The sequence below is a fragment of the Netta rufina genome, assembly GCF_964035555.1.
Source record: "Netta rufina genome assembly, chromosome: 5".
Taxonomy (NCBI): Eukaryota; Metazoa; Chordata; class Aves; order Anseriformes; family Anatidae; genus Netta; species Netta rufina.
Window position 1 is genome coordinate 32,547,064 of NC_140128.1, and position 26,090 is coordinate 32,573,153.

Below are 26,090 nucleotides of genomic sequence, written 5' to 3' on the forward strand. Positions count from 1 at the left end.
GGGAGGGCCGCTGGGTGCAGGGCTTCGAGGAGGCCCAGGCGGGGCCGGCCTGGGTGCAGGACCCAGCCTGAGCTCCACGGGCGGCCTCCCAGGGGGGAGCCCGAGCCGCGCTCTTGCTCTTGGCCTCCTCAAGGAGCCCCGGGGGCCGCGCGGGGCTGGGGGGGTCCCTGGGGGGGTCCCCGCGGGGCCTCCCCGGTGCCGCCCGCCGGCAGCGCCCCCCTCCCCTCCCGCTCCCCCCCCGCCCTTCCGGCGGCTCAAGGGCGAGCGCGGCCTTGCGCTTCCGGCGCCCCCCCCCCCCCAACCGCGTCCCGCAGGCATCGCGAGAGCTCCCCCGCCTCCCGCGAGACCCGCCGGCTCAGCCGGCCGCTTCGGCCGAGTCCCTTCGGCAATTTCCGTCAGCGCCAGGCGCGACCAATCGCGCGGCGGAGCGCATCGATGCGCGCGGGCCCCCCGCCGGCCGGCCGCGGGGCCGGGGCCCGCCGAGGGGGCGGCGGGGGCGGCGGGGAGGCGGCGGCGGCGCGGGCGGGGCGGCGGGGCCGGGCGGCGGGCCGGGGGCGGCGGGGGGCGGCGCGGGGCTCGATTGTTCAGGCCTGGGCATGGCGCCTCTCCTCCCCCCCGCCATGGCTCCCCGTGTCCCTGCTCCTCTCCTCGCAGTGAGCCAAAGTGGCCGCCGCCGCCGTCCCCGCGCCCGCAGCCGCCGCCTCCTCCTCAGCAGCAGCAGCAGCCGCGCGGGCGCCATCTTGGCGAGGCGGCAGCCGGCAGCGCCCCGCGCCACGACACGGGCGGCGCCAGCCCCGGCAGCGCGGGGCCAGAGGCCGGGCGGAGCGGAGCCCAGCGGCGCGCACGGACCCCGAGACGCCCCCGGCCCTCCCGCCGCCGCCGCCCCGCAGCCGGAGCCGGCTCCCCCCCGCCGCCACCTCCGCCGCCGCCGCCGCCCAGGTGAGCCGCGCGGCGCCGCCGCCTCCGCGCCGCCCGCACCGGGGGCAGCGCGGCCGGGCCGGGGCCGAGCGGCGGGGACAGGCCCAGGCCCCCCCCCCACCCCCCCATCATCGGCGGCGGCGGCGGCCGGGCCTCTTCTTAAAGGCGCCGGGCCCCGCAGCGCCGGGGGGGGGCTCCCCGGTACCCCCCCCCATCCCCCGCACCGGGGCCGCGGGGGGGGGGGTTGGGGCGGGTGGGGGTGGGGGTGGGGCGCCGCCGGCACCTGCGGCCGCACGTGCGCGCGGGGGGCGGCGGCGCGTGCGCGAACCGGGGGGGGGGGGGGAGGAGGGGGAGGAGGGGGAGTGGGGGGGGGGGAGCGGGCGGTGCCCGCGGGCACGGATCGGGGTGGGGGGAGGAGGAGGAGGAGGAAGAGGAGGAAGGAGGCGGCGGGTGCGGGCACCGGGGGCAGGGAGGCGCTGCGGGTGATGGGCCCGGGGGCGCTGCACGGCCCCTGCCCGCCCGGCCCCTCCCGGCCCCGGCCCGTTGGCCCCTTCAGGCACCCCCGCCACGTGCTCGCGAAATAATTAAACTCTAGCCCGTTTTTATAGTGATATTAACGTCCGTTTCTACAGCTTCACTTTATTCTCAGATGAATCTGTCGCGTGGAGCTGTGCGGCGCACCTCATAACGCTCGCAGCTCCCCAAAACGTGATAAAATAAAATAATCGCCTTTGCACTGTCACCGCTCTCACGCCTAAACGGCAGCGTAGCGCCTGATCCCCCCCCGACTGCCACTGATCCCCCCCATTGCCGAGGGAGCCCCAGGAGGCCTGCCTGCACCCCCAGCCCTTCCCCAGGGGTTAGGAGCCTTTCCTTCTGGGCATCTCTGGCTCGTACTTGATTAAAGTTGCTTCAAACCCTGCCTCACGTTTCTTGGCTGTCTGAACGAGCAAGTTGTGCTCCGCTTGGGGATAGCGTAACAAGCTGTAAATTCTGCGGCAAGCACGCTGCCTGACGAGCTAAATTACATGCTAGGGGTTATTTTAGATGGCAGGAAGAAAATGGTCCTCTCAGAGCTTGCTTGGGTATAGTTCCCCTTCCGTGGGCTGGGACGGAGGGAGCAAAAACCAAACCGTCCGTCTGCAGCTCCTGCTCTGTGTACACAGCCAGGGGTGAAGCAATGTCAGAGTACGAGGGTAACAGGCGTGTGCTTGCATAGTGCAGGGTCTGGAAGCGCCATCAGAGGTCTCTAAGCGCTGGAGGCTGCCCTCCTGGGGCAAGACGTAATCTCCCTGAGCGACTACTACGACGTAGTTTGATGTCTTGCTTGCTTTTGGTTGGTTTCCTGCTAGTTTAAACGTGGAAGCAGAGCCGTGACATGCCAGCTTCTGCGCTTGGTATCGCTCAAGGTGTTCTGTGGTTTGCTTACGTGTGCGCTTCCAGTAAGGTTTTTGCAGAGCTGTACAGCATTTTTTTCTTTTTTAATAGTCTGTGACCATTATTTCTGCAATTAGAAAATGCAGGGCTTGTATCCCAGTGGCTCTTCTCTGTGTTTAAAAGCAATTAAAAAGTGGAGCGGAGATCAATGAAGTGCTGTCTCATTCCTTGGAAAGCAATATAAAACCTTGCCACAAAAGCAAATCAGCAAAGTACCGTAAATAGAACAGTATCTAGGTTTAACTAATTTAATTACTCAGAAAAGCAATTAAAAATGACTTCTTATCCATTTCAAACCAAAAAGGTGCAAACGTGTCTTCAGTTGCATGTGCTTGTTGTTTATTCATTCAGCTTGAATTTAGTGGAGACCGAGGACTTTAAATTCATATAAATATCCTTCTCTGGTTTTTGAAAAGCAATAATCTCTTGTGTATCAAAGTTATACTTAAGAAACTTACTGCCATAAAAAGACTAGACAGGGATTATGTTTTACTTTAAGATCTGGCATGTAGTGTACCATAGAGAACAGTTGTCAGTGTAACTGTACGCTTATCAAAGCAAATAAAATGCTCGTCTTTTCCCTCTCAATGTTTTAATTCTCTTCCAAGCAAAATACCTCTTCAGGCTGTTTTATGCCACCGCAATTGCCTGTATTAGAGATTACATGCATGTAAAGAAATTGACAAAAATATACCAAACTGATAGTACTGTACTCATGTACATTTTCCATGTAAATCTTGATTTATTTGTGTAGATTTACATGTTTGTCAGGAGTTGTTTTGGAGATGTTACTAAGATGTCCTTACAGTATTCTGCTATTTTGATGAGAGTTTGCCTGATTGATTCGTAAATTTCTTCAAGGAAAAAAAAAAACAGGATTTTAGATGTTCATTTCAGTTTGGAAAGTCTTGGTGAGTTGGTGCCAAAATGCAAAACACGAGAAGACCACACAAGAAAAAATAGAGGATTGCTAAAGTTGTGAGAGTACAAAAAAAAAGCATAGAAGGTTATTTTCTTGCTCCCTTGGCTTTACTTCTTCATCCTGGTCTATGGATAAAACTTTGAATGATGTAAACAGGGATTTGAGAGAGACATAATTTCCTTGGGTAAGCTGGGATTTCAGCTTTTTGTCCGTTTAATCGTGTTGCCCGTGTGCTTGCACTAGTTAGAGGGAGGAGAGGTGAGAAACTGCTTTTGTGGGCTGAAATATTTGAGTATGTAAGTGTGCTCTCCTGCCAGCTGGTAACAGTTCATACACATATGTGTAGTGTGTGACAACTGAGACTCTTTGGATTAGTTTTACCTTGCTGATTTGCCTTGCATCTTAGACTTAGTCAGAGGCTAAGAACAGGCACTGTGGATTAGCTGCTGTGCTCTGCCTTGTACCTGCACGGTAGCTTGTGTTTGTGCATGTGCCCTCAGGAGTGCAATTACTGTCAGTATTTGCTATAATGTTTGATGCTGGCATTAGGCATAAAAAAAAAAAAAAAAGTAATCTGGGCCTTACCTGAGATGTAGAGATGCCAGTGACTGAGGAGAAGGCGACTCTGGAGAACCCATCCAAAGCAAAAATCCTTCCCAGCTGCTGGGCAGGCAGAACTTCTGACCTGCAGCGTGCCCCTGACGGGGTTTTAAACTGGTACTGGTAGCAAAAACCTGCTGGGCTTCATTCAGAAATGGCCAGTAGGTATTTATTTAAGCTGGGAGAGTCTACCTTCAAAGCTAGGCTGCTTCATGAAAACAGTAGTTTTGCTCCTTCGTTTGTGCACATTGATGGGTATAAAAATTAGAAACCTTGTTATAAAGCATAATTCTGCTTTCTGATGGTGTCCTTGAAGGGTTCTTCTCCAGTGCTGGTTGTTTGCTTACTGACTAGACATTGTGATGGACAGACCTGAAAAGCAAAGTAAATGAATAAACCCCACACCTGCATTAACATGGAATTGAGCAACGCGATTTAAAGAAGGACAAGGAGGGTGTCTTAAAAGTGAACTTAGCTCTTTGAAAAAACATATCATTTTGAAGGTTATTTTTATGGATTTGGTAGCTGAACTCAGAACCTTGTGGTGGCGTTTGACTTGTGCCTTTAATAATTCAAAGGGCCACGTGATGCAATTAAATAGTTTCAGTGTGAACTTCTGATTAGGTAAGAACGCTGAAGGATTCAAAGTGCGAGCCAGCCAGCGCAGCAGCTATTCGGTTCCAAGTGCGCATTTTCTAGGCTGTTACTGCTCAGGGGGAGATGAAGGGAGAAGAGAGAAAGCAAATAACTACTGAATTTGATACAGAAACTTCTTATCAAGTGGGAGTACATGGGTAAGAAAGGTGTGATGGCAGAAGGATTGCCCTGCAGCATCCAGTCATTTTACCACCTGTAACACAGTATTTACCTAAATGTTGCCACCAGTAATGAAAAATTTCCTTAAACTGAGGAAGCAAAAGGGTAGCTTTGTTTCCAAGATGGCAAGGAAAGCATGTACTCACCATACAAATCCACTGAAACAGTGTCGGTGCAGTTTCCTGACCTCTGTTCCCTACTGCAGTGGGTAGGGCTGTTGGGTGCATCCCATTTGGTTGTTCCCCCCTTCTCTCGCATCGGTATACAAGCAGGTTTTGCCTTTGGAAATCTTTGTTTCTTAAAACCTAGAATGGGAACAAAAAGAACAGAGAATAAAGATGGATCTGTTAGCTTCCCAGGTTATTACTTTGATCAGCAGAGAAGCCCTGAGTGGCTGTTAGTGTATAAATAAATGAAAGCCCGAACCATCCTGTATTTAAGATGCCTCTATAACACTGAACTTGTTTTGGGCATTTTTAATATATTTAAGAATATTGTTAGGCTTGCCTGTGATTATTTGATTATTCAGTAGGCAGGATACCAACCAGTAACTGTTCTGAAGAGAAGAGTAATTAACTTTGTGTGTACAGGAGCCTCTCGGGACAAGGAAAATAGGAAGACAAGCAAAAGCTTGTCCTCTGGGGTGAAACGAAGAGCCCTTTTACACTGTCAGCACGAGGAGGACTTGGAGAATGGAAACATAAGGCTTCCAGGACTGGGAAATAACGTTTCAGAACACAGGTATCTGGAAAAAGTGCAGACAAGACAGGTACTTGGCATGTCTCTAGCACACAACAGGGGAGTTTAGCTTGTTAGGATAGGGAAGGAATGACTGCGGTCGCTACAGACGGGATGTTACCACTCGCTTTCACGTTTGCCTACGAAGCCCATACAGTAGGAGTGAGCCACTCCTGAGGAAATCTCAGAATTTTCTGGTTAGTGAACACATTTGATGGCATCCCCTTTTTTTGGGGCCCTTAGTGCCATGCAGATAAGGAAGCTGTGTTCGGCTGGGCCATCTCCGGAGCCCCACGAGCCCTGTGGCGGGTTGGGGATGCGGCCTGGTGGCAGCTCTGGGCCAGGGGTTCCCGGGAAGCTGGAGGAGCATCCAGCTGCTCCTTTTAGATCAGGTAAATGTTTGCGTTTGCCATGCTTCCAACCCGCCTGCTGTCTGGCAGTTAAGGGTTTCACCTCAAATCTCTCCCATTATTTTCCCTTCATTTTGCTGTTAAGCTCTTACAGTTTTTTTAGGTTAAGTCTCATTGGGGTGAAAAAAAGCGTGTTCAGTCTGTCGTTGTCCTCAGAAGTGATGAATCCATTTGAAGTCATGGGTACTTATTGCCCTCTTCTAGGCAGAGGAGGCAGGTTGCTTTCCTGCAGTGCTACCAGATGCTGAATTTGGGGAAAGGGCTCTTCTGCAAAGAGCCGAGAGGTGCCGGATGCTCTGTGCTTCAGAGCAAAACCATTAAACAGTGGTTGTGCGTGGTGTGTTGGTTGGGAAACTGGGATAATACAGCATTAACATAACTCATGCTAGTTCTTGTTTTATTGCTCCTTTTCAAAACATATCTGTAAAGGGATCACCGTGTTTTTTTCTGGTATGATACTAAGCGTTGAATCTTGCTCCTTACTATATATAATTTTTTGTTGATCTGCTCATATGATACAAATCAGTGTTACTAATGGGAAAGAAAAGTCTTCCTTTTTGATGTCCTTTTCTGTCCCCTCCCACAATGATTTCTTCCACCAGAAGCACAAATTTCACGTTTCCTCTCATTTTCTAACCTCTTTATTTTCTTCATGACTATACCCTGTCTCTTAGAAGACAGTCTTTGATGTAAGGTAGTGCTTGTTTGTGGGTGGTTGGGTTGGTTTTATTTTCAGACAGTTGTTAAAAAATGTGACACACATAGGTGATAGTTTCTTGGAAAACACAAATCTTAATCCTTTTTTTTTTTTTATGGAAGGCTTTTGGGTCCTTTCTTCCTTCTGTTAACCTCTGCTTGAAACATATTTCGTGACAGAGGTCATCTATTCTATTTCTGTCAGGTGTAAGAAGATCTAGCATATAGAAAATTGAACCTAGATAGCCTGAGTCTAGAAGTCATTTTTAACTGAGGGCTGTTATCCTGTCTAACAGCTCCTGGCATGCTGCTGTTTATTCTGTGTGAGTAAAGACATTAAATCATGGCTGGGTGTTTATTAAGAAATAATAAGATTTGCTCTTGTTCAACCACTGCTAATAGTCTCAAGGTGGTAATTGCAGTTCTTTTGTAATATTGGAAGTTTTGAGTCTGCTTTGTATATTGTTTTTGGGGGGGTTAACGGACTTGGAAAATTTTAGATGCTGATTTTTGGACTGTGTACATGGAGAGAACAATTTGGAGAGCAGATGCTCAATTCATGTTTTCACTTGGATAAGCTTAAAAAAATTCAGTCAGTAACAGTTCAATAATTGAACAGATACGAAATCCTGTGCAGTAAAATAATGTGAAGTTTACTTCAGATTTGTAGCATCTTTAAGAACTAATATAAACCAGAAGAATCTTAGAAGAACATTTAATCCAAGTCTTTCAAAAGCTATTTATATTTTTGTCATCCAACATGTGCAGAAGCTTTGGTTAAAGGCACTTATTTGTTAGTAAATACCATATTTATGGCATTGACAGCATTTTCATTTGCAGTTACAACTCTGAGTTTGGAGATCAGTTAAAATTATCTTGCTGTTACTGTATCACTCAGGACATCTTTCCTAATCAAAGAAAACTACAATTCCAGTTGATTGAATATTACTGTAATGATTGATATGACATCTTGTGCAATAAACAAAAGTAAAACCGCAGTTGACAGAACAATAAAATGATAGCTTTGGTTTTAAAGTACATACAATGCAAATACTGTGGGGTATTTTTTTTTTTGGGGGGGGTGGGGGAATCTGAGAATCCAAAGTCCTGGGAACAAATGAAAAAAAGTCAGGAAGGCTATTTTTATTAGTTGAAAAAACAAAGCTGGAGTAGAGTCTAAATTTGTAAATGGAAAAGGGTTGTAATACATTGCTAACTATGTATTCCTTTTTCTTTAATGAAGATAACAGTTCAGAGGGGCAGGTTTTCTGGTCAAGCATTGTAGCTTGCGCAACAGGTAGCAGTTGTATTCTGAGGGCTGTAAGGCTAGTGTTGCCTCTAAGTAAGGGAAAGGTCTTACAAGTATTCTGTAGACTGCAGCTGTGAACTGAACGATTTAAAAAAAAAACAAACAACACATAAGAAAAGTATTTTTAGTATTTTCTTTCTGGAGGAAAACAGCTTTATATACATATATAATTCAACTAAATAATTTAATTGCACTCATTTGACTTTCATGATACACGGCTGCCTTTTTGTAAGAGTTAAATATATTTAACAGTGAAGAAAGTTTGCTTTAGATGTTCAAAGACTGGATTCATTTTACCTTCCATTTCTATGTCCTCATTTGCTAAGGCATCTGAATTATCATGCTAGGTCAGTGCGGTGCTCATTCTTATCAAATAGCATCCATAAACTCATAATTTTGTGGTGGAGAGTTTAGTCTGAGTTTCTGCTTGTTTGGTGAACATACCTATTAACTGCAACCTCGGCCTTTTGCCCCACACTTCTTTGGGTACGTGTTAAGTATTGGCATTTGGTGTAGCATGTGTTTGCCTACTCACCTAGTTCTTCCTTGCTGGAGGTGGTGGTGATGATGATGATTGTTGTTCCCTCTTGACAGCTGTGTGTTCCGAGGCATCTGTGCATGAGGAGAAGTTTGTTCTATGGCCTCGGAGCTGGGTGCCAGGGAGGATGGCAGCTGCTCAGAGCTGGCAAAACCCCTCTATCTGCAATATCTGGAGAAAGCTCTGCAATTGGATCAGTTTTTACGACAGACGTCTGCCATCTTTAACAGGAGTATATCCAGGTACCAAAACCTTCTCATTAGGATTACCAAGGACAGACAAGCATTTTCATAATATTGTTCCCAGGCAACACTGCAGTAGGAGTTTTATTAGTGATTTGCTCATTATAAACTCATTCCCTGTAAAGATTTTGCACTATACTTTTTACTTCACATTGATAATCAGCATATTGTCAGCCCAGGTTCAACTTGGCAAGATGTTTTAAAGCTCTTTCGTAGTTGAGTGGCCAAAACTTTCTTTGCCAGCAAAAAATAGGATGAGCAAGCATTAAGTTGATTTTTCAGGGAACTGGCATGTAGCCTTAAGCAAAATGCAGACTGTGTTCTCGGATGCAGCATTTATACGACAGTAGGTTGTACCACTGAGAAGTGAGTCATCAGAGGTACACTTCTGTCCCAAAACAACTTACATTTAATTTCATCAGTGTTTTGGAACTGCAGGCTTACCGAACTGTAAAGTGTGTGAGTAATAGATAACAGGTGTATTACAGGCATGTAATAAGATCCACACGAGGAACAGAGGGGAAAAAAATGCCTTATATCTTTCACATGTAAGGGAGTGCTGAGAATGACAGTGTTGTGCTTTGGTTTGACTCAACACTTAGCTTCTCGGTTAGTTCATGCTTTTCAAATTAAATAATCTAGTTAGAGACTGGGGGTGTGGGTTGATAGCGTAGCCAGACTGGTCTGATCATTAACTGCTGCTGAGAAGGAGATTATTAACAGTCCTATTTCTAACGTGTGGACTTAAAGCTGAGGCTGACTCAGTTCACAGGCTTCCAAGCAAATGGCTGCATGCAAGGAAAGTTGTGTATGTGCCTCCTATTTTGTACATTTTCCCTTCGTTGTCACCATATTATGTTTCTTCTTGCAGTGATGAAAGTGAGGATGGATTGGATGACAATCCTTTGCTGCCTCAAGCTGGGGATTCCCTGATGCAAGTTAAAGAAGAGCCTCCAAACTCTTTGCTTGGGGAATCTTCTGGAGTAGGAAATTCTGGGATGCTGAACACACATTCCCTGAATGGAGTATTGCAGCCAGGTAGTCATCCACTAAATTGAATCTCTGCTTACTTTGTTTTAAGCTGGAAAAAGCATTATTTCTTAGGAAATTTGTTATCTTTTTTTCTCTAAACAGAACCAAAGTCTGAAAAAGGGAGCTTGTATAACTTTTCTAAGCTGAAGAAAAGCAGAAAGTGGCTGAAGGTAAGAATATTGCAAAGAAATGCAGCTGTTAGGAAATATGAGGAGGGTCCCAGTTAATCCCTTGTTGACAGTGGTAAATGAGGGATTCTGTCTTGTCATTTAGTATAGATTATGGAGATCCAAACATGTAAGAAAGTAGATAGCAGAAAAAAAGTTGAGTGCAGGTCAGAGCATTACCTCACATGAAATTGGCAAATACAGTAAGTTTATTTGTTCTCATCTCAGTAGTCCATTTAATTTTACTTTACATGTGCTATCAAGAGCTTAGAAAGCTAGACAGATGTGTTTAAGAGCTGCCCTAAATGATCAGACGCAGTTTTAATTGATGCAAAATATCATGTTGAAGAATAAGCCTAAGGTGATACAGAAGTGTATTAATATTTGATATCTTGCTGAAAAGAGGCCTTCAAAGGATTTCTTTACTCTTGTACTATATTGGTCTGTTTGCTGCACTATCTTTTTAAGTACCTGGAGTTAGACTAATGTCCCTTGCTAAGAAGAAACGAATGTGTTTTTTTTTCCTTTCTACATTAAAAAAAACACTGACCAAAGTTTAAAAAAAAGAAAAAAGAAGACATTCTACAGAGACTTCTCATCTGAGAAACATGGGGAAAGAAGAAAATGTGATGGTTGATAATAAGTACTGTTAAGATCTTGAGTAGAACAAAATAGAATTATAGTCTCTGTAGATTTAAGGCTTTCATTTCCATCAGGTAATGAAATGGACAGTAGACGTTTCAGTTTTGGTAGCAGCAGCATTTAAGTTAAATTTCAGAGAATATACATTCAGTAGCATGAAGTAATTGTAGTGCACTATACAAGTTACAGTGAGCTATTACGAAGTACATTAAATGGACATTTGGGACTGAGCTGAAAGTTTGTTTCCTAAGACGTACTCAGTACAAGGTCCAGATGAGAAAGGAAAGAGAGAGTAGAAAGGTGGCATTATGCCATCTTTGCCTTTTCATTGTACTGCAGCCTTCTCTAGTTAGCAAAAACAGCTTGCCTAGAGGTCAGTTGAGAGCCAAACCTGGTGCACGTGGTAGAATAGCAGGAATACATGTAGCAGGACAGGCTTTACACATGCGGTAGCAAAGCACCTATAACCATGCAGCATAAAATACCCCTGCTTATATGCTGATTTTTCTCACTACTGGAAAGAATCTTCCACGATCAGGAGCATCTGCACTGAGTTTTGAAATATCTTAATTTTCATTAAACTTTCAGAAAACTACCTCCCTGAAAATCAGAAAACCTGCATTTGATTAGCTACTAAACAGTATTGTATGTCAGAAAATGATTGTCCATTGGAGGCATTTCAGATCTAAGACACTTTGTAAAGGCTGAGTATTGTGGCTGGGCCACGTCTGCCAGCTCTTTATTAGATAAAGGCTTAAGAGCATTCTGCATAAATAAACAATTCAGTACAGGGACTTGTGATTGTTAAATTAGTCTCCATTTATTCTTTTTAGAGTATCCTTCTGAGCGATGACTCCAGTGACACAGATTCACCAAGTGATGAGGATGGAGAGGATGAAGAAGAGTTTTCTCTTTCAAGGGAGGAGCTTCACAATATGCTGCGATTACACAAATATAAGAAACTACATCAAAGTAAATATAGCAAAGACAAAGAGGTAAATATCCAGAACTTTTGTATTTTCCTTGATTTTTATTCTCTCTTTCGGTTGCATTATTTTAATTGCTTTTACCTTTTTCTGAAAAATGGTAACATTTTGTGGACTAGAAAATACCCTAGTGTTTGATAAACTAGAACAATCTAATATCAGTTTCAGACAAGGGTTATTTAATTAATTATGTACAGATTGAAAAGCTGTTGATCCCTTATGCTGAGAACCTCTTGATAACTTACATCGATTGTATAGGGACATGTGTACATAAAGCTTCTGCAACACTCTGTTGTGTTCATTAGAGCAAATGTAGAGTGCTAGATTTGGATAATACATACCAAAACTGAGATGCCGTGGGTTTCAAGTCTAAAATTAAGCATAAAGCAGTATATTTGCATCATCATCGAGGCAGCAAGTAATAACGTGATGTTTACCTTCCTGAAAGAGAGTTCCTTACTGTTTTGTGTAATTCTTTTGGGTTTTACTTTACTTAATTTTTTGTCTTTACTTTCTATTTTAGATTTTCTTCTTATGGTTTTTTTTTTCCTCTTCCCTATAAGAACATACCATCCTGCTCCATTTCTGTGTTTTTCAATGTTGTGCCAAGTTTTGACTATTTTGATTCTAATAATGTATTTTTTTTGAATTGTAAGAGCTTTGGCAAAAAAAAAATAATTGCTGTTTTGAATTATGCCAGAAAGTGGGTCTCAGATGAAAGAAGTCATCCTACTCTGCTATCACAAGATGTGTATGAAACAAAAATTTGTCATTGCTTTGAAATTTCTCCAGAGGAGTGGAGAAATAGTTTTCCCACCCAAGTCTTTGCTTGTGTCCACTTCTTTCCTTTGCTTTCTCATTAACTTTTAAACCCAGATTGTGTTGGCTTCTCTTGAAATACTATGTAACTACACAAACATTTATACATCCAGTTTTCAGATAGGTCATAATTTTCATGTTTATATGTAACTTCTATATAATTCTTAATATTTCAGTTAAATATTGCTTTGAATATACTGTGGAAATCTTTTAAACGCCTTTTATCTAAACCCATTCTTTGTTATCCTTTGGCATGATCAAGTAGGATGTGTATGTGATTTGGGAATGCAAGCAAAACAAAGAGGAAGTCCTTGATTGGGCCGCTGCCCATAATGTGCTGCCTTGCTGGGCAGCACCTGTATAGAGCAGTATGTTTTGCAAGTGTAAGCTTCACTGCCCATTCTTCCCTTCTTATTTAACTGGGTGGGTTTGGTTGCCTACGTAGAACATTGGAGCTACCTCTGTACCCAAAGTGGGTTCACTTTGGACACCTCAATCCTTGATAACAACGCTAAATATGGAGATGCATGTTTACTGATCTCTTATTTACAATCAAAATGTGAACTTGTTTATCTCCTATCTCTGTTATCTGCTATATCTGGTTTCCATGAGTGTGCTCATTTACATCCACTTCAGTTGCAGCAATATCAGTACTACAGTGCAGGATTGCTGTCTACACATGACCCTTACTATGAGCAGCAGCGCCACCTGCTAGGGCCCAAGAAAAAGAAGTTTAAAGAGGAGAAAAAATTAAAAGGTAAAGTCACTAACCTTGTGTTTTTTAAATGGTTGCTGTGATTTAAACTCCTTTCCTGTATTATTTGTTTTGAATAAACATAAATGCTCAAAACTTTTCAGTTTTAGATGGAAAGCTAATAGACAGTTGTATCAAGGAGAAATCATCAGAAAATACTGAGCTTTATCTTCTGGCCTCTAGAGTTAGGGTAAAAAAGAGTAGTATAAATTGAAAGTTCATGGTTTTAGATCTTCTTTGTGGACCTCTGGATCTAGAATGAAATTGTCATGTAATAAATACTTCATGGTTCCCAATGGTGCTTGGCAGAGTTTCAAAATTCATAAATATTGTTATGTATCAATGTCCATTTGTTCATTTTTTTTGAAAACGTGATAATTTCTTGAAAAAAATATAAGCTATGCAGTACCCGATGCAGTTATTCATGAATGAGTAATTCTAGTGACATGGAAATAATAGGAAGTGAGATTGTTTGGGGAAATTAGAGGGAACTCAGAATTGATGTCCAAAATGAGTTAAAATAGAACTACTTCTGTAACCTCTCAGCTGGAGTTTCTCAGATGCATGTATGGTGGGAAGGACAGTTTCCTTTCTTGTTTGTGCTGGCTGCATCTGTTGATCTGTAAGGAGGAAGGAAGAAAAGGCTGTGAACTGTCAGTGTAACGTAGATTCTCTCTAGTGCAAGTACTTTAGTTTGAGCTGTTTTTTTTTTGTTGTTTGTTTGTTTTAAGGAGATTATTTTGGACTCGCCTTCTTCCTTCCTGTCTATCTGCAAGTTCCTTTAATGTTGATTTTTCTTCTTCTGCTCTAATCTTGTATTATCCATGGTTTTGCATGCTCTGAAAGAGCATTTTTAATATCTGATAATACTGTCTGGTAGTTCCCTCTGAAAGCTGTATCTGCAGTAAAAGATAACGTGCCAGTCTCTTTCAACTAATGACAAGTTTGGTTTGAAACTTACCCTACCAAATGCTGATTTTGTTACCTTTAGATGTGTTACCTTTAAGTGTCTTAAATAAATTTTTACCACAGAACGAGAAGCACTATACCAGCTCCTAGGGTATGTTTCTATGCAGGGAAACATGCTATAGGAGTTAGTTTCAAAACAAGGAATTAAGTGGATGGTACTAGAATTGGCAAGCAGGGATAAGTTTGGCTTTTTGTTGGTTCCATGCAAAAATCAGCTAGGATAGCTTATTTAGGACAAATGTCTGACTAAATGTGGAAGGTCCCAAAAAAAGAGGAAAAAGATTTTCATGATCATTATTTTAATGCAGGCAAGTTGAAAAAAGTAAAGAAAAAGAGGAGACGGGATGAAGATCTCTCTTCAGAGGAGTCACCACGACGCCACCATCACCAGACCAAAGTTTTTGCCAAGTTTTCTCATGATACACCACCACCTGGGTCCAAGAAAAAGCATTTGACTATTGAACAACTTAATGCTCGTCGGCGGAAAGTTTGGCTTAGCATTGTTAAAAAGGAGTTGCCAAAGGTGAGCTTGGCTAGTGGCACTGCATTAGTGATGATAACGAGAAAGGATAAGGAGATAGGAAATTAATTCAGTGGAGAGGTAACACTTGGAAAATCAGAGTAAAGCGAGAGCTGATTTTCTGGTGGTCATCAATGGCCACGCTGATATGCTGTTATCTGTAAGCAAACTGCAGTTCTAATTTCTTATCACCAATGATATCTGAGTGGATCATGCAGTGCTTTAGCCAAATTTCATTTGGCTATCCAACCCTTTTCTGTGAACAGCAAACTTGAGCAAGTACTCCCACTAATCAGCAGGATAGCTATGTAATGCAAACCAGTATCTTTGTCTTGTGCTAAGTTCAGGAGAGGCACTTTCAATCATTACAGCTTGCACATTTTTTGAAACTTACTTCAGAAACAGCCTAGGGAAAACTTTGTCATTTACAGGAGAAGCTTTAGGCACATTTGTGATAGCTCAGTTCTCTATCACTAGTTGAGATGTCGTCAGTGGATCTTAAAGCCTGCTTTTTGGAGTACACAGTTAACAGACTTTGAATTTCTAGCAAGTTGAGTATGACTGATGGCTGTATCATCCTGTATGGACTTGTACACCAGGCAGAGGATAGCTGCAGTGTGCCAGACCTTGTATTTTCAAAAGACTGATTTTGGTGATGTGAACAACATGGGATCTACATTAACTCTTAAAATCTTTGGGAAACAGTGGAAACATCTTTTAAGTGATGACAGTGGAGTAGGACAGCCCTATTTTGCAAAACTAATAATAAGAAATCTTCCTGAAAATGGAGGTGTTTTACATGCTTCCTTTAGGAGTTGGAGTACATTTATGTGCCTTTGACTGTGAAGGATGAAAGGTGTTTCCATCAAAATGAAAAATAGTTACAGAACATGTATGCAGTTATACAATAAAGGGTTGACAGGTGTAACAGCTAAAGAATGGGTAGTGATATGTTAAAATACTCTAAAGCTATTACCCTTTAAGTAATTTTAGGCTGGTGTTCTTTTATAGGCATACAAACAAAAAGCCTCAGCACGCAACCTCTTCCTAACCAACAGCAAAAAGGTAAGTGTTCAGCTCTATAGTGACTCTTGTATTGAATGTAATAAGCAAGCTGTAACCTCTTTGTTTCTTACAGCACTGACTATACTGGCGGGACAGTATAGGAGAAAGAACTGTATATAAGTAATATGTATACAGCTTTTCAATTGTAGATGTGTTATTTTGGTGTGTTTAATAAGCAATAGAAGAAACAAGCCACATAAATTTCTTAAGTATTTTTGGTTTTCATAACATTTAGGTTATTAATTTGTAATTAACTTATCTTTGATACAATAAACTAAAGACTTTGGTATGCTTTGTTGGCTTTTGAACTGCCCATCCACGAGTTAGAATTTGTTGTTTTAAACATTGTTTAAATCAAAAGGGCTCTTGGAAGTATTAAATGTGTTCATAATCTCAACTCCTATATAAGTTTAAAAATAGAAAAAAAAATCTGCTTAAATGATTGCCAAAGAAATTTGTCTCCTCATCAGAGTGTTCTCTGAAAAGTGTCATTGTTTCTGCCTAGAAGACTTTATTGTAGGAACATTTAGTAATACTTTCCTGAGCATTTTTCAAGTGTTATGTTCAAGTGCCTGATTGATTTATATGGCTAATTAAAAAGTAATCAAGTATATGGCTGAGAATCATCAGATGTAAGATGATGTAGGAAATTTACATTCCATATATGCATTATTAAGAAAGGGAGCATTTTCTATGCAAGGGATGCAGAAAACAGGGCCTCCTTCACTGTAGGTAGGTTCTTCTGTGGGCATCCTTTCCAGAGACTGAATTTCTTTTTGATGTCTGAGCAAATAGTCTGTGATTATTGTGTTTGTAGGTATCACAAATTGCATATTATACAAGTGAGTGATGCAGCAGACTTAAAGGTTTTGAAATTGTACTCTTTTCTGCTTTTTCATTTTGTTTGATCATTTGAAATCTGTGTGATGGAATTGTTGATGTGCAAATTTTAGTGGTGAAAAGAAACAACTGTCACAAACATCAAACCCAGCAATTTTGGCCATTATGACAGTGACATTAATTTATGTGTACTAGAATGAAAAATGACATTGTATTATGCTTCTTTATGAGATGGTGAGAAAATTGTAGGATACTCCCCCACTTTTCAATGTATTAATGTGTAAACGCAATTGTGTACTGCCAATATTGCCATTGTAGCAGCCTTATTAAAACAGCGAGAAAGAGTGGGTACCACAGAAAAATGGAATAGAGGAGTCAGAGTTGCAGGTCTCCTGAGTTCCTTTCAAGGACCTATCCACCAGATCAATCCTTTAAGTATCATGTCATACTGCAGCTGTCTCCACGTTTGTATGCATCTCAGGAAGTTTTTGGAAGTTCGTGTTCTCTCACACCATTTCAAAAGCATTACTGCTGAGCAAAGTATTGTAGTTTTTCTCTTTTAAAAGATAAGACTTAGTTGTAATTAAATTTGATGTTTTGTATTGCTGTCTTTCTCTAAGTCTGCCCATTTTTCTTATGTATCCAAACCTTATTTCTCCCTAGCTTGCCCATCAGTGCATGAGGGAGGTACGTCGAGCTGCTCTTCAGGCCCAGAAAAACTGTAAGGAAACTCTGCCACGGGCACGTCGTCTTACCAAGGAGATGCTTCTCTACTGGAAAAAGTATGAAAAAGTAGAAAAAGAACATCGAAAAAGAGCTGAGAAAGAGGCTCTGGAGCAACGCAAGCTGGATGAGGAGATGAGAGAGGTACAGCAAAACCACAAATTGCTGATAATTAATCTCCTGAGGAGACACAGAAGTGATTAAATGATTTGAGTTTCTAAATCTGGGCCACCAAATTCAGATATTTACTCAGTTTCAGTGGTGTTCCATCTATTCTGCTATCTTAAAATTCTTTACATAATTCTTCTGACATTAGCCAGAAGTGGTAAGAAGCCTTTGAACTACTTAAATTCTTTATAAATGAGTGAAATAGAGGAAGGAATTAGACAAACAGCATGTGTCTCACTGACACATACATAACTCAGTGTTACTAAGTGCCAGCCTTTTGTGATGTTTTGCTCATCATTATGAATCCAGAAGGCAAACCATCTTTTTATTCACTTTTTTTTTTCCCCCCTACTGTAAACACATCATAATTTGTACGTGCCTTCTGTATGGTACTTGCAGAAATTGTTAGCAGAACTGTTGGGGCATACAGAGTTGAGAATTTTTATGTGATCACTTTTGGGTTGGCCAAGTGACTGATTCATGGACTCTTTTAAAGAGTGGTAAGGTTATAATTTAAGAAAAAAAAACTTCCTTGCCAAAGCTCTCTGGTGGAGTTACAGTTGTTACCTTACATGTGCAGTGATGAGCTGAGGTTGAATCTTCAAAATACCTTATGGTTAGTTTAATGCTTAAGCCATTAGATCATGTTTTTATGTATAGTGCTTCTCTCAGTTCTTGAAAATTTGTAGATACTTTGTGATGGTTTTAACTGGTGTAAATTAATGGACAAATTTTACTGTATCATTTTTAAGCTAGAACCTAAGAATGAACAGTTCCTGCAACATCTTGCTGAACCCTGGACAATGATAATATCTCAGCAGTATGCATTTCACGTGTTCTTTCACAGTTCTCTGTACTATTAAAAAACAGAATGCTGGAGTTACCTGCTGTGATTGTCTTGAGGGTTTTTTTAGTTTCTTGGTTCATCTACTGTAGACCTCTGCTGCTGTTTAGTTTTGTAAATGTTTTCCAGTGTGCATAAAACTTAAAAAAAAACAAAACAAAAAAAAAACTTTCAAACTTTCTTTCAGGAGATTATGGTATTCTTTGCCATGATTGCTTTAAAATTTAAAAGAACATTTAATTTACAGCAATTTTATATTTTAATATAGGTGTTTGTGGTTAGTGGTGTTTCTGTTTTCAACTAATATTATATAATTTTGATATCAAAGTGATGTATAATACAACATAGATTAATTGTTGATATTTTATTAGATTAAAACTTTTTTTTTCTTGAACTATATTTTGTTCTGTTTTTACCCCCTTCATCTTTTTTTTTTTTTTTTTTTGAAATGCTCTTTTTTTAGGCTAAGAGGCAGCAGCGAAAACTTAACTTCCTGATCACACAAACTGAATTATATGCCCATTTTATGAGTCGTAAACGAGATATTGGACATGATGGAATACAGGAAGAAATCCTACGCAAACTGGAAGACAGCTCTACCCAAAGGCAAATTGATATTGGTGGAGGAGTAGTGGTCAACATCACCCAGGAAGATTATGGTAAGCAATTCATCCACAATCCTTCTTTTGCACTCTTGAAATTTACTGTACTATGTGAATTCTTACACAAATTTACCGTTTCAAGCGCAAAATTCTCCTGTAATCACTGTAATTTATGTGATTTTTTTTTTTTTTAATTTGGGTGGTTAATTCTGCAGAGCTCTAACATGAAGATGTTGTTTTCAGATAGTAACTATTACAAGGCCCAGGCTCTGAAGAATGCTGAGGATGCTTACCAGATTCATCAGGCCCGGGTATGTGTTTTTTGGATCCAAGTAAAACAGAAAGCAGAGTAATTGGTAGAGACCCCAAAACCAGGATCTTTAATAGCAGCGAAGTCAAGTAGATAAAAGTTTAGATTTCGGGTACCAGATCTAAACCTGGTTCTGTTGCCCCTTTTTGTTCTTGAACAGGTAGAAAAACAAGAGAGAAAGGTTTGGGGTATGGGAGCAGGTTCATCTTGTTTTGAGGTACCCTATGTCTTAATGTGAAGTATAAAGCCTTTTACTGTACAATTTATTGTTAAGTTAATATGTTCATCATCTTATGCATATTTTCCTCTTCCTGTTTAGACCAGATCATTTGATGAAGATGCAAAGGAAAGTCGGGCAGCTGCTCTAAGGGCTGCTAACAAGTCTGGTACTGGCTTTGGAGAGAGCTACAGTTTAGCAAATCCATCTATCCGTGCAGGGGAAGATATTCCACAGCCTACAATTTTCAATGGGAAACTGAAAGGTTACCAACTGAAAGGCATGAATTGGCTGGCCAACCTATATGAGCAGGTATGTTAGTACCTCTTGCAAATTTTTAAAAATTCTAGAAGAATTTATGTAACTTGGTTAAAAAAAAAATACAATTTTTAAAAATAGACCACATACTGTATTTGTAATGTCTTTAGAAGAAAAGAAAATGTTATGTAAACCACTTAACAGTATTCCTGAATTATTTAGGAAGTAACAACCTTGAATGGGACATTAATTTTGAGATTCTTCATGTGGACGTTTATACAAATGTTTATTACTTACGTTATACACTGAGGAGACTTCTGCTGCTCCATGTTATATACAATTTCATGCTTTGGGCAGCTTGTAAACTGCAGGCAACGTGTTACCCTTGTGTATATATCCAGTTGACAATATGATCACGAAATGCAGATGGGCTGAGGGAAAAAAAATCAGACCTAGAAATGAGTGAAAGTGTGGTTGAGATAAATTATCTCTCAGTAGAAGACCTAAAAGGGGATAGGGTGTTTTAGAGTTGTCATAGTGGGGCTGCTTATCATAAATTCAGTGGGAAGCATTTTTCAAATCTTTCATGGATCAAAAAAAGTAGTAAGGTGTTAATTTATGGATCTTTCACAGGGCATCAACGGAATCCTGGCGGATGAAATGGGTCTGGGTAAAACAGTGCAAAGTATTGCTCTCCTTGCACATCTGGCTGAGGTAAGTGGATTACAGCTTTTTCCTGGTTCAGTATACTTGACAGAAGATGCATACTTTTCACATTTGGAATGAATTCTAGATTATAAAGCTTGAGTGTCTTAAAAAACGTTTTAGCTATGGCCTTTCCTTTTGTTTTAAAGCTGTGCCTTTTCAAGGCTGTGCGTATATGTAGCTATATATATCTGTGTGCATATATAGAGAGAATTTTGCTTTGTTCCCAGAGTAATACCTTTTCATATGCACTGATTGTGAAAGCATGATGACAGAACAAGTTGCACACTTAATGGTTCACTGAGCTTTACAAATCATAGACTTGTAAAAATGAAGCACGAATTCTGAACTTCGTGGCAATTAGCGTGCATTTCCATACTTTGCTGGATTTTATTTTTTTAGGAAACATACTGTTTCTTCTGTTCCAGGACAGACAAACAAAATAGAAAAAGCAATGGGAGCTTGCTTCTTTATGCAGAAATACAGAGAAATCTACATGTAGGTCAATTAAAAAAAAAAAAAAAAAGTCTTGATTGGCATCCAGCCACTTGCCTTAAATTGGGGATACAGGCTAATGGTACTGAGAGTAGAAGTAGCTGAAGTTGTGACCAAATAAATGACCGTTATCTGTATCTGTTTATATTCCTTTTGATACCAGTTTGATGGTACTATCAGCCATGAGACTGGAAGGGAGTGCAGAGTCAAAAGCTCTTGAGCTCATATGTATGGAAAGGACAAAAGGTAGTTAGGCTTGTTTTCCTGGTGCACTGCAACTTGAGATTTAGGTTAGGTCAGAGGTTGGACTCGATGATCTTGAGGTCTCTTCCAACCTAGAAATTCTGTGATTCTGTGATTCTGTGATTTTTGGAAGCCTGCATAGGGCTTTTAATTAATATGTGATTTTTTTTAATGTGTCTATTGCAGAGAGAGAACATCTGGGGACCTTTTTTAATAATTTCACCTGCCTCTACTCTTAACAACTGGCACCAGGAGTTTGCCAGATTTGTTCCTAAATTCAAGGTAATAAGCATGTGCAAGAAAGTTCTTTGTTATCTCAAAAGCAAACCCCCCCTGTCCCCCCGTTTTTTTTTGTTGTTGTTGTTTGTTTGTTTGTTTGTTTTTTTCCACTTCTGGGTGCCTCATCTTGAAATTTGAAACTGTATTGGGGCTGATTCTGAATTTTTCCGTCATCTTGTCTTTCTGGAGCATTAAATTATCTAGGGCTTGAAAATATTATTTCTTGGATTGTAAGATTTTCATTTTGCAACAGCTTGAAGACACGGTCTCAGTGAGGAATTGAAGTGAGTAGATGTTCAGTTCTATAGTATGTGGGCCTGGCAGCAGACCCAAAAATGTTTCAGTCTAATGTACTCTCTTTAGGTCTAGAGCAGTATTTTCAGTCCTTTATATCAGTCTGAGTAAGATAAAGATTGTATGTAAACAAAACCAGAACTCTGTAAGCAGATCAGGAGAGAAAATGCAGTTATTATTAAAGAAAAGTAGAAGAACCATAGAAATGGAGTTAACGATCAAGAAAAAATAAAGTAGAGGGACACAAATGGGTAAGATCAAGAAGATAACAAAGGAATAAGTCAAGGTCTCCAGTTATACTGTGAATGTGATAAATCAGTAATGTAGAAAGTAAGGAACAGTCAGTTACTGAAAAACAAGCTGCTTACCTATTTCCCAGTGGAAAACGCTTGAGTGCTGTAAAGGAAGATTTAAAAGGAATATATATTACTGAAACAGTGACAAGATTTTAGATTTCAAGATGGACAAAGGCTTGCAGTTATATCTGCAAAGAAAGGATTACAGTTCAAATGCTTGAGTTGTTGGCATGGCAATCTTAAGACGTTTTGTAACACATCCAATTTTAATTCTTACAAATAATATATAAAAACAATAAAAACCATGTAGTTATGATTGTAAGTAGATAGTATACAAGTAACACCCAGGCTAATTGTTTGAGTGTCTTGGCTACTTAATGAGGTTGAGGAAAAGACTTGGAAGTATTGCTGTAAGTAATATTTGATTTCTTCGTCTGGAGTGTTATAGGATTTACCTCTTATGAAATAGCTTGCTGCACAGGTCACTTATAAGACTATACTGTTGGTTATGGTGGTGTATACTTTGAGGTACCTGCCCGAGGAGAATTTGTGCAGAATGTTGTACAATAATGGATGATTTGAGTGGCTTATATTTTGGCATAAATTGGGATCACTCAGACTTCAAAGAAAGAGATGAAGAAATAAAAAAATATTTAATTAGTGAGGAGTGACTTTAAAAATCAAAATAAAAATTAATTAACCATGTATTTGCATAGCCCAAAACAGTAGGGACTCCAGTTTAAAGCCTGGAGTAGAAGACATTAGAGCAGTTGGCCATTCTACCTACTTACTCTCTGTCATTTCCTCCAAGTAGTATAGGTGAGCAATGTTTATGCTTTCTCTTTGGGAGTGAAATACAGAAAACATTTAAAAAATGCAGCCAGGATGCTTGTAAATAGAGAACTTTTTTAATATAAGAAAAATGTTTTTCTTTGTTTCTGTTATTGTATAGCTGTTCTGCGGATTTATTGCATGATTTTGCTTACCTTATGCCTGGAACCGTTCATGTTTTTAAAAGTTCTCTGAACTTGTGATTGTTATTTGCTCATAAGTTTTATCAATTTTTTGAACCAGTTTTGTTCCAGTTTCTAATCATACAGTGTAATCAGGTGTGTAGTCAGTTATACTTAAAGTAAATCACAGTAAATTCATTTCTTCAGGTCCATAGCAGAGTATGTAAAGTAAAAGGCAAATCACTTGTTGATTAATTTGATGATTTTTTTTTTTTACTATCATCTGTATTTTGGAAACGTTGGAAGAATATTCACTTAAAGGCACATTGTGTGTAGTAATTCAGAGCTTGTCTGTTGAAGGATGGAGATGTTTCGCAGCATCAGAAACCACCATTCCCTACTTTTGCTCTTACTTGAATGTAGTCCTTTCATCAGACAGAAGATGGCAGTATAGTATGATTAACTAGTGACTCGGCCTGGTTTCAGTTCACTGCAAAAATCTGTTCTTAGCAATAGGATCTGTAAAATTCTGAGTAATAAATTGATGAGCAAATTCTTCTTGCGTTAGACCAAATATTATTAACTTTGATCTTAGAGTCTGGGGACAGTTTTGAAGAAGAAAACCGACAGGATCAGTGTGATTAGAGAAGAACAGGAAATGTTAAACAGGAGAGCAAGCCTACTAGTTGTGTAGGGTTAACTGAAGCAGACCTCTTTCTTCCATAAACTATATATAAGTTTTCATTTTTAGAAAAATCAGATTAGAAGTTGTAACATTCTTCTGGGCATTTTTATCTCAAACTGAGAGTCTTCTCTTTATATCTCTATATTAGGCATAAGCTGCTTGATATATTTGCTTAGTATGATACTTTAAATTTTGTTTTGTTTTAAGTATTTTTTTTTCCTTCATGTTAAGAACATTTCCTTTTGGTTGTTTTGGGGAAAAAAAAAAACCTGTCCTTATATTTTGTAGGATGCGTAGTATAAAATTCTAGAGCAAGTATGTCTTTATTTGAAAATAACATGTTTATTTTTGTACTCTTATAGGTGCTACCTTACTGGGGAAATCCCCATGACAGAAAGGTGATCAGGAAGTTCTGGAGTCAGGTAATACTGGCATGCCCACATGCTTGGACCAGTTTTTTTACTTGTGTAAAGTGAAACAGAAACTATTACTACAACCTACTAAGCTAAACAATGTGTGGATAATAGAGTTCTGTATCGGCTTCTCTTGTATTGGAGAACAGTAAAGTGTAGGGCAATTTAAGGTCATATGAAGTTAGTTGAAGAAAATAGGTCCCTACAAATGAAGCAGGCAGTTCCAGTGTCAAGAACTCTTTATACTATTTGAATAATCTAACTCAGTGTCCAACCCTAGCATCCCTGCAGGCTGGTCAGATTGTTCCTGATTTAGCATGGGTAAACAGGATTTTATAGGGTTCAGTGCCTGGGTCTTGTCTGACATGTTAAGAAGCATCTGAAATTATTCAGGAACTAATGGGCTGAAGTCCAGATGTACCAGTTGAAAAATGTTGTTGTAATTACTTAAAGTCATATGGGGAAAAATGCAATGATAATGAGAAAATATTATGCAACAGAAATCTGAAATTGCAGTATATGCAGGTGAACTCTTCACAATGTATTTACATTATGTGGACTTTTGTTTCTTGTTTTGTGGTTATAGAAGACGTTGTACACTCAGGATGCTCCTTTCCACGTGGTGATTACCAGTTACCAACTGGTTGTACAGGATGTGAAGTATTTCCAGCGAGTGAAGTGGCAATATATGGTACTGGACGAAGCACAAGCACTCAAGAGTAGCTCCAGGTGAGCTGGAAATAATCTTTCCTCTCTATGAACCTTTCAAAGGAATATCAAGATAACATAAAGATTACAAAAACTGTCAGAATTTAAAATTGAAGTACATGAGACTTCAAGTATTTAAGTATTTGTGTAACTCCAATGGTGGGTGACAGTGAAATTATCCTCGATTTTCCTCTTCCAAATACATAAAACATTTTAAAAGGTAATTATGGAGCAGAAATATGCATAGAGTACAGGACAATGAAACAAAAAGGTGTTAAATACTGTTCACCTTCTTTCCTGGCTACTCATATAATTCTGCCTTGTGAACAATCTGTAGTCTTTAATGTGTTTTACTTAAGCTTATTCCATTAAATGTGGTATTTTGATTCCTTCTTCAGTGGCATTTCCAGACACTAGTGAAGGTCAGAACCTGGTGAATACTTTCAGCTGCAATAAATCCCAATCTTAGTCACGATACTCTGTGCCAGAAAGTTTGCTCTTTATTTCCGAGTAATAGATTTGTGCATCTTTACTTCTCTCATTGCTTTTTCTTAACATTTCCCCAAGTTGCCACTATTCACATCAAATCTCTATTTATGTTAGTTGAGGACTGCTTTGTTTGCAGACTTGTTCAGACTGAAGTCTACCTCTTCAGCATTCTTTGGAAATTGCCCCCTAAGATTGTAAAGTACAGCTCAGCACTCCTTCTACAGTCACCTATGGACTTAGTGTTGTAAAGTGTGAAAAATACACAATTCGAATTAGTAATAACCGTTTCTTTTGGAAAGTTAATTATTCTGATGACAAGACTGTGATTTTATTAGTATCCAAGCATTTGTATTAAAAGTGAGTTAAAGACATACCTAAATAAAATAAATGATGCACATTTCTTTCTATTTTGTATAAGGCTATTTCCTCCTGTAGTTGCCTTTTGAAAGACTGGGTGGTAGCTTTGGTAGTTTTACCCAGTGACCTCCAAAAAAACATGTGGGAAGGTTACTAGAAGCAGTTGTCTTAAAATTTCTTGCATTCATATTCTTAAAAAACAAACAGAAAAAAAAATCTAATTATTTCCTTTTTTTCTCAATTTTATTCATCAGTGTTCGCTGGAAGATCCTACTACAGTTCCAGTGTCGAAATAGATTGTTATTGACTGGGACCCCAATCCAGAACACAATGGCTGAGGTATTCAGGAGCTCACAAGAGCTGACTTTTCTTTATCATGGGAGTATATCCTAAATATCTCTGAAGAGTTGAGAAGCATTTGTATGGTTGTGGGATCGTGTTTGTATCTCACCACTGGCAAAAAAAAAAAAATAAAAAATTGAATCAACTTTGGGAGGGGAAAATTTGGAAGCATGCCTGGCATTCAAATAACAGTAAAACTCAAGAGAGCTGATGGTTAGTAATGCCTAGATTACAGGATACAATTTAATTGTAGTAGCTTTTTCTTCTGTTGGCTGAAATCATTGCCTTA

At 40.2% G+C, this 26,090-nt stretch overlaps 1 protein-coding gene across 1 annotated transcript in view; it reads left to right on the forward strand.

Moving 5' to 3' along the window:
* The first annotated feature begins 619 nt into the window (after positions 1-619).
* Positions 620-26,090, forward strand: part of INO80 (INO80 complex ATPase subunit) — a 65,886-nt gene continuing 40,415 nt past the window's right edge. The window contains exons 1-17 of the mRNA XM_084287573.1: positions 620-939; positions 8,441-8,626; positions 9,498-9,664; positions 9,761-9,828; positions 11,301-11,462; positions 12,909-13,029; positions 14,304-14,518; positions 15,527-15,580; positions 17,084-17,287; positions 18,619-18,814; positions 19,001-19,068; positions 19,387-19,596; positions 20,176-20,256; positions 21,172-21,267; positions 23,855-23,914; positions 24,492-24,634; positions 25,714-25,798. Coding sequence (XP_084143699.1) covers positions 8,484-8,626; positions 9,498-9,664; positions 9,761-9,828; positions 11,301-11,462; positions 12,909-13,029; positions 14,304-14,518; positions 15,527-15,580; positions 17,084-17,287; positions 18,619-18,814; positions 19,001-19,068; positions 19,387-19,596; positions 20,176-20,256; positions 21,172-21,267; positions 23,855-23,914; positions 24,492-24,634; positions 25,714-25,798 — 2,073 coding nt within the window. The 5' untranslated portion in view covers positions 620-939; positions 8,441-8,483. The remainder of the gene's footprint in view (positions 940-8,440; positions 8,627-9,497; positions 9,665-9,760; positions 9,829-11,300; positions 11,463-12,908; positions 13,030-14,303; positions 14,519-15,526; positions 15,581-17,083; positions 17,288-18,618; positions 18,815-19,000; positions 19,069-19,386; positions 19,597-20,175; positions 20,257-21,171; positions 21,268-23,854; positions 23,915-24,491; positions 24,635-25,713; positions 25,799-26,090) is intronic.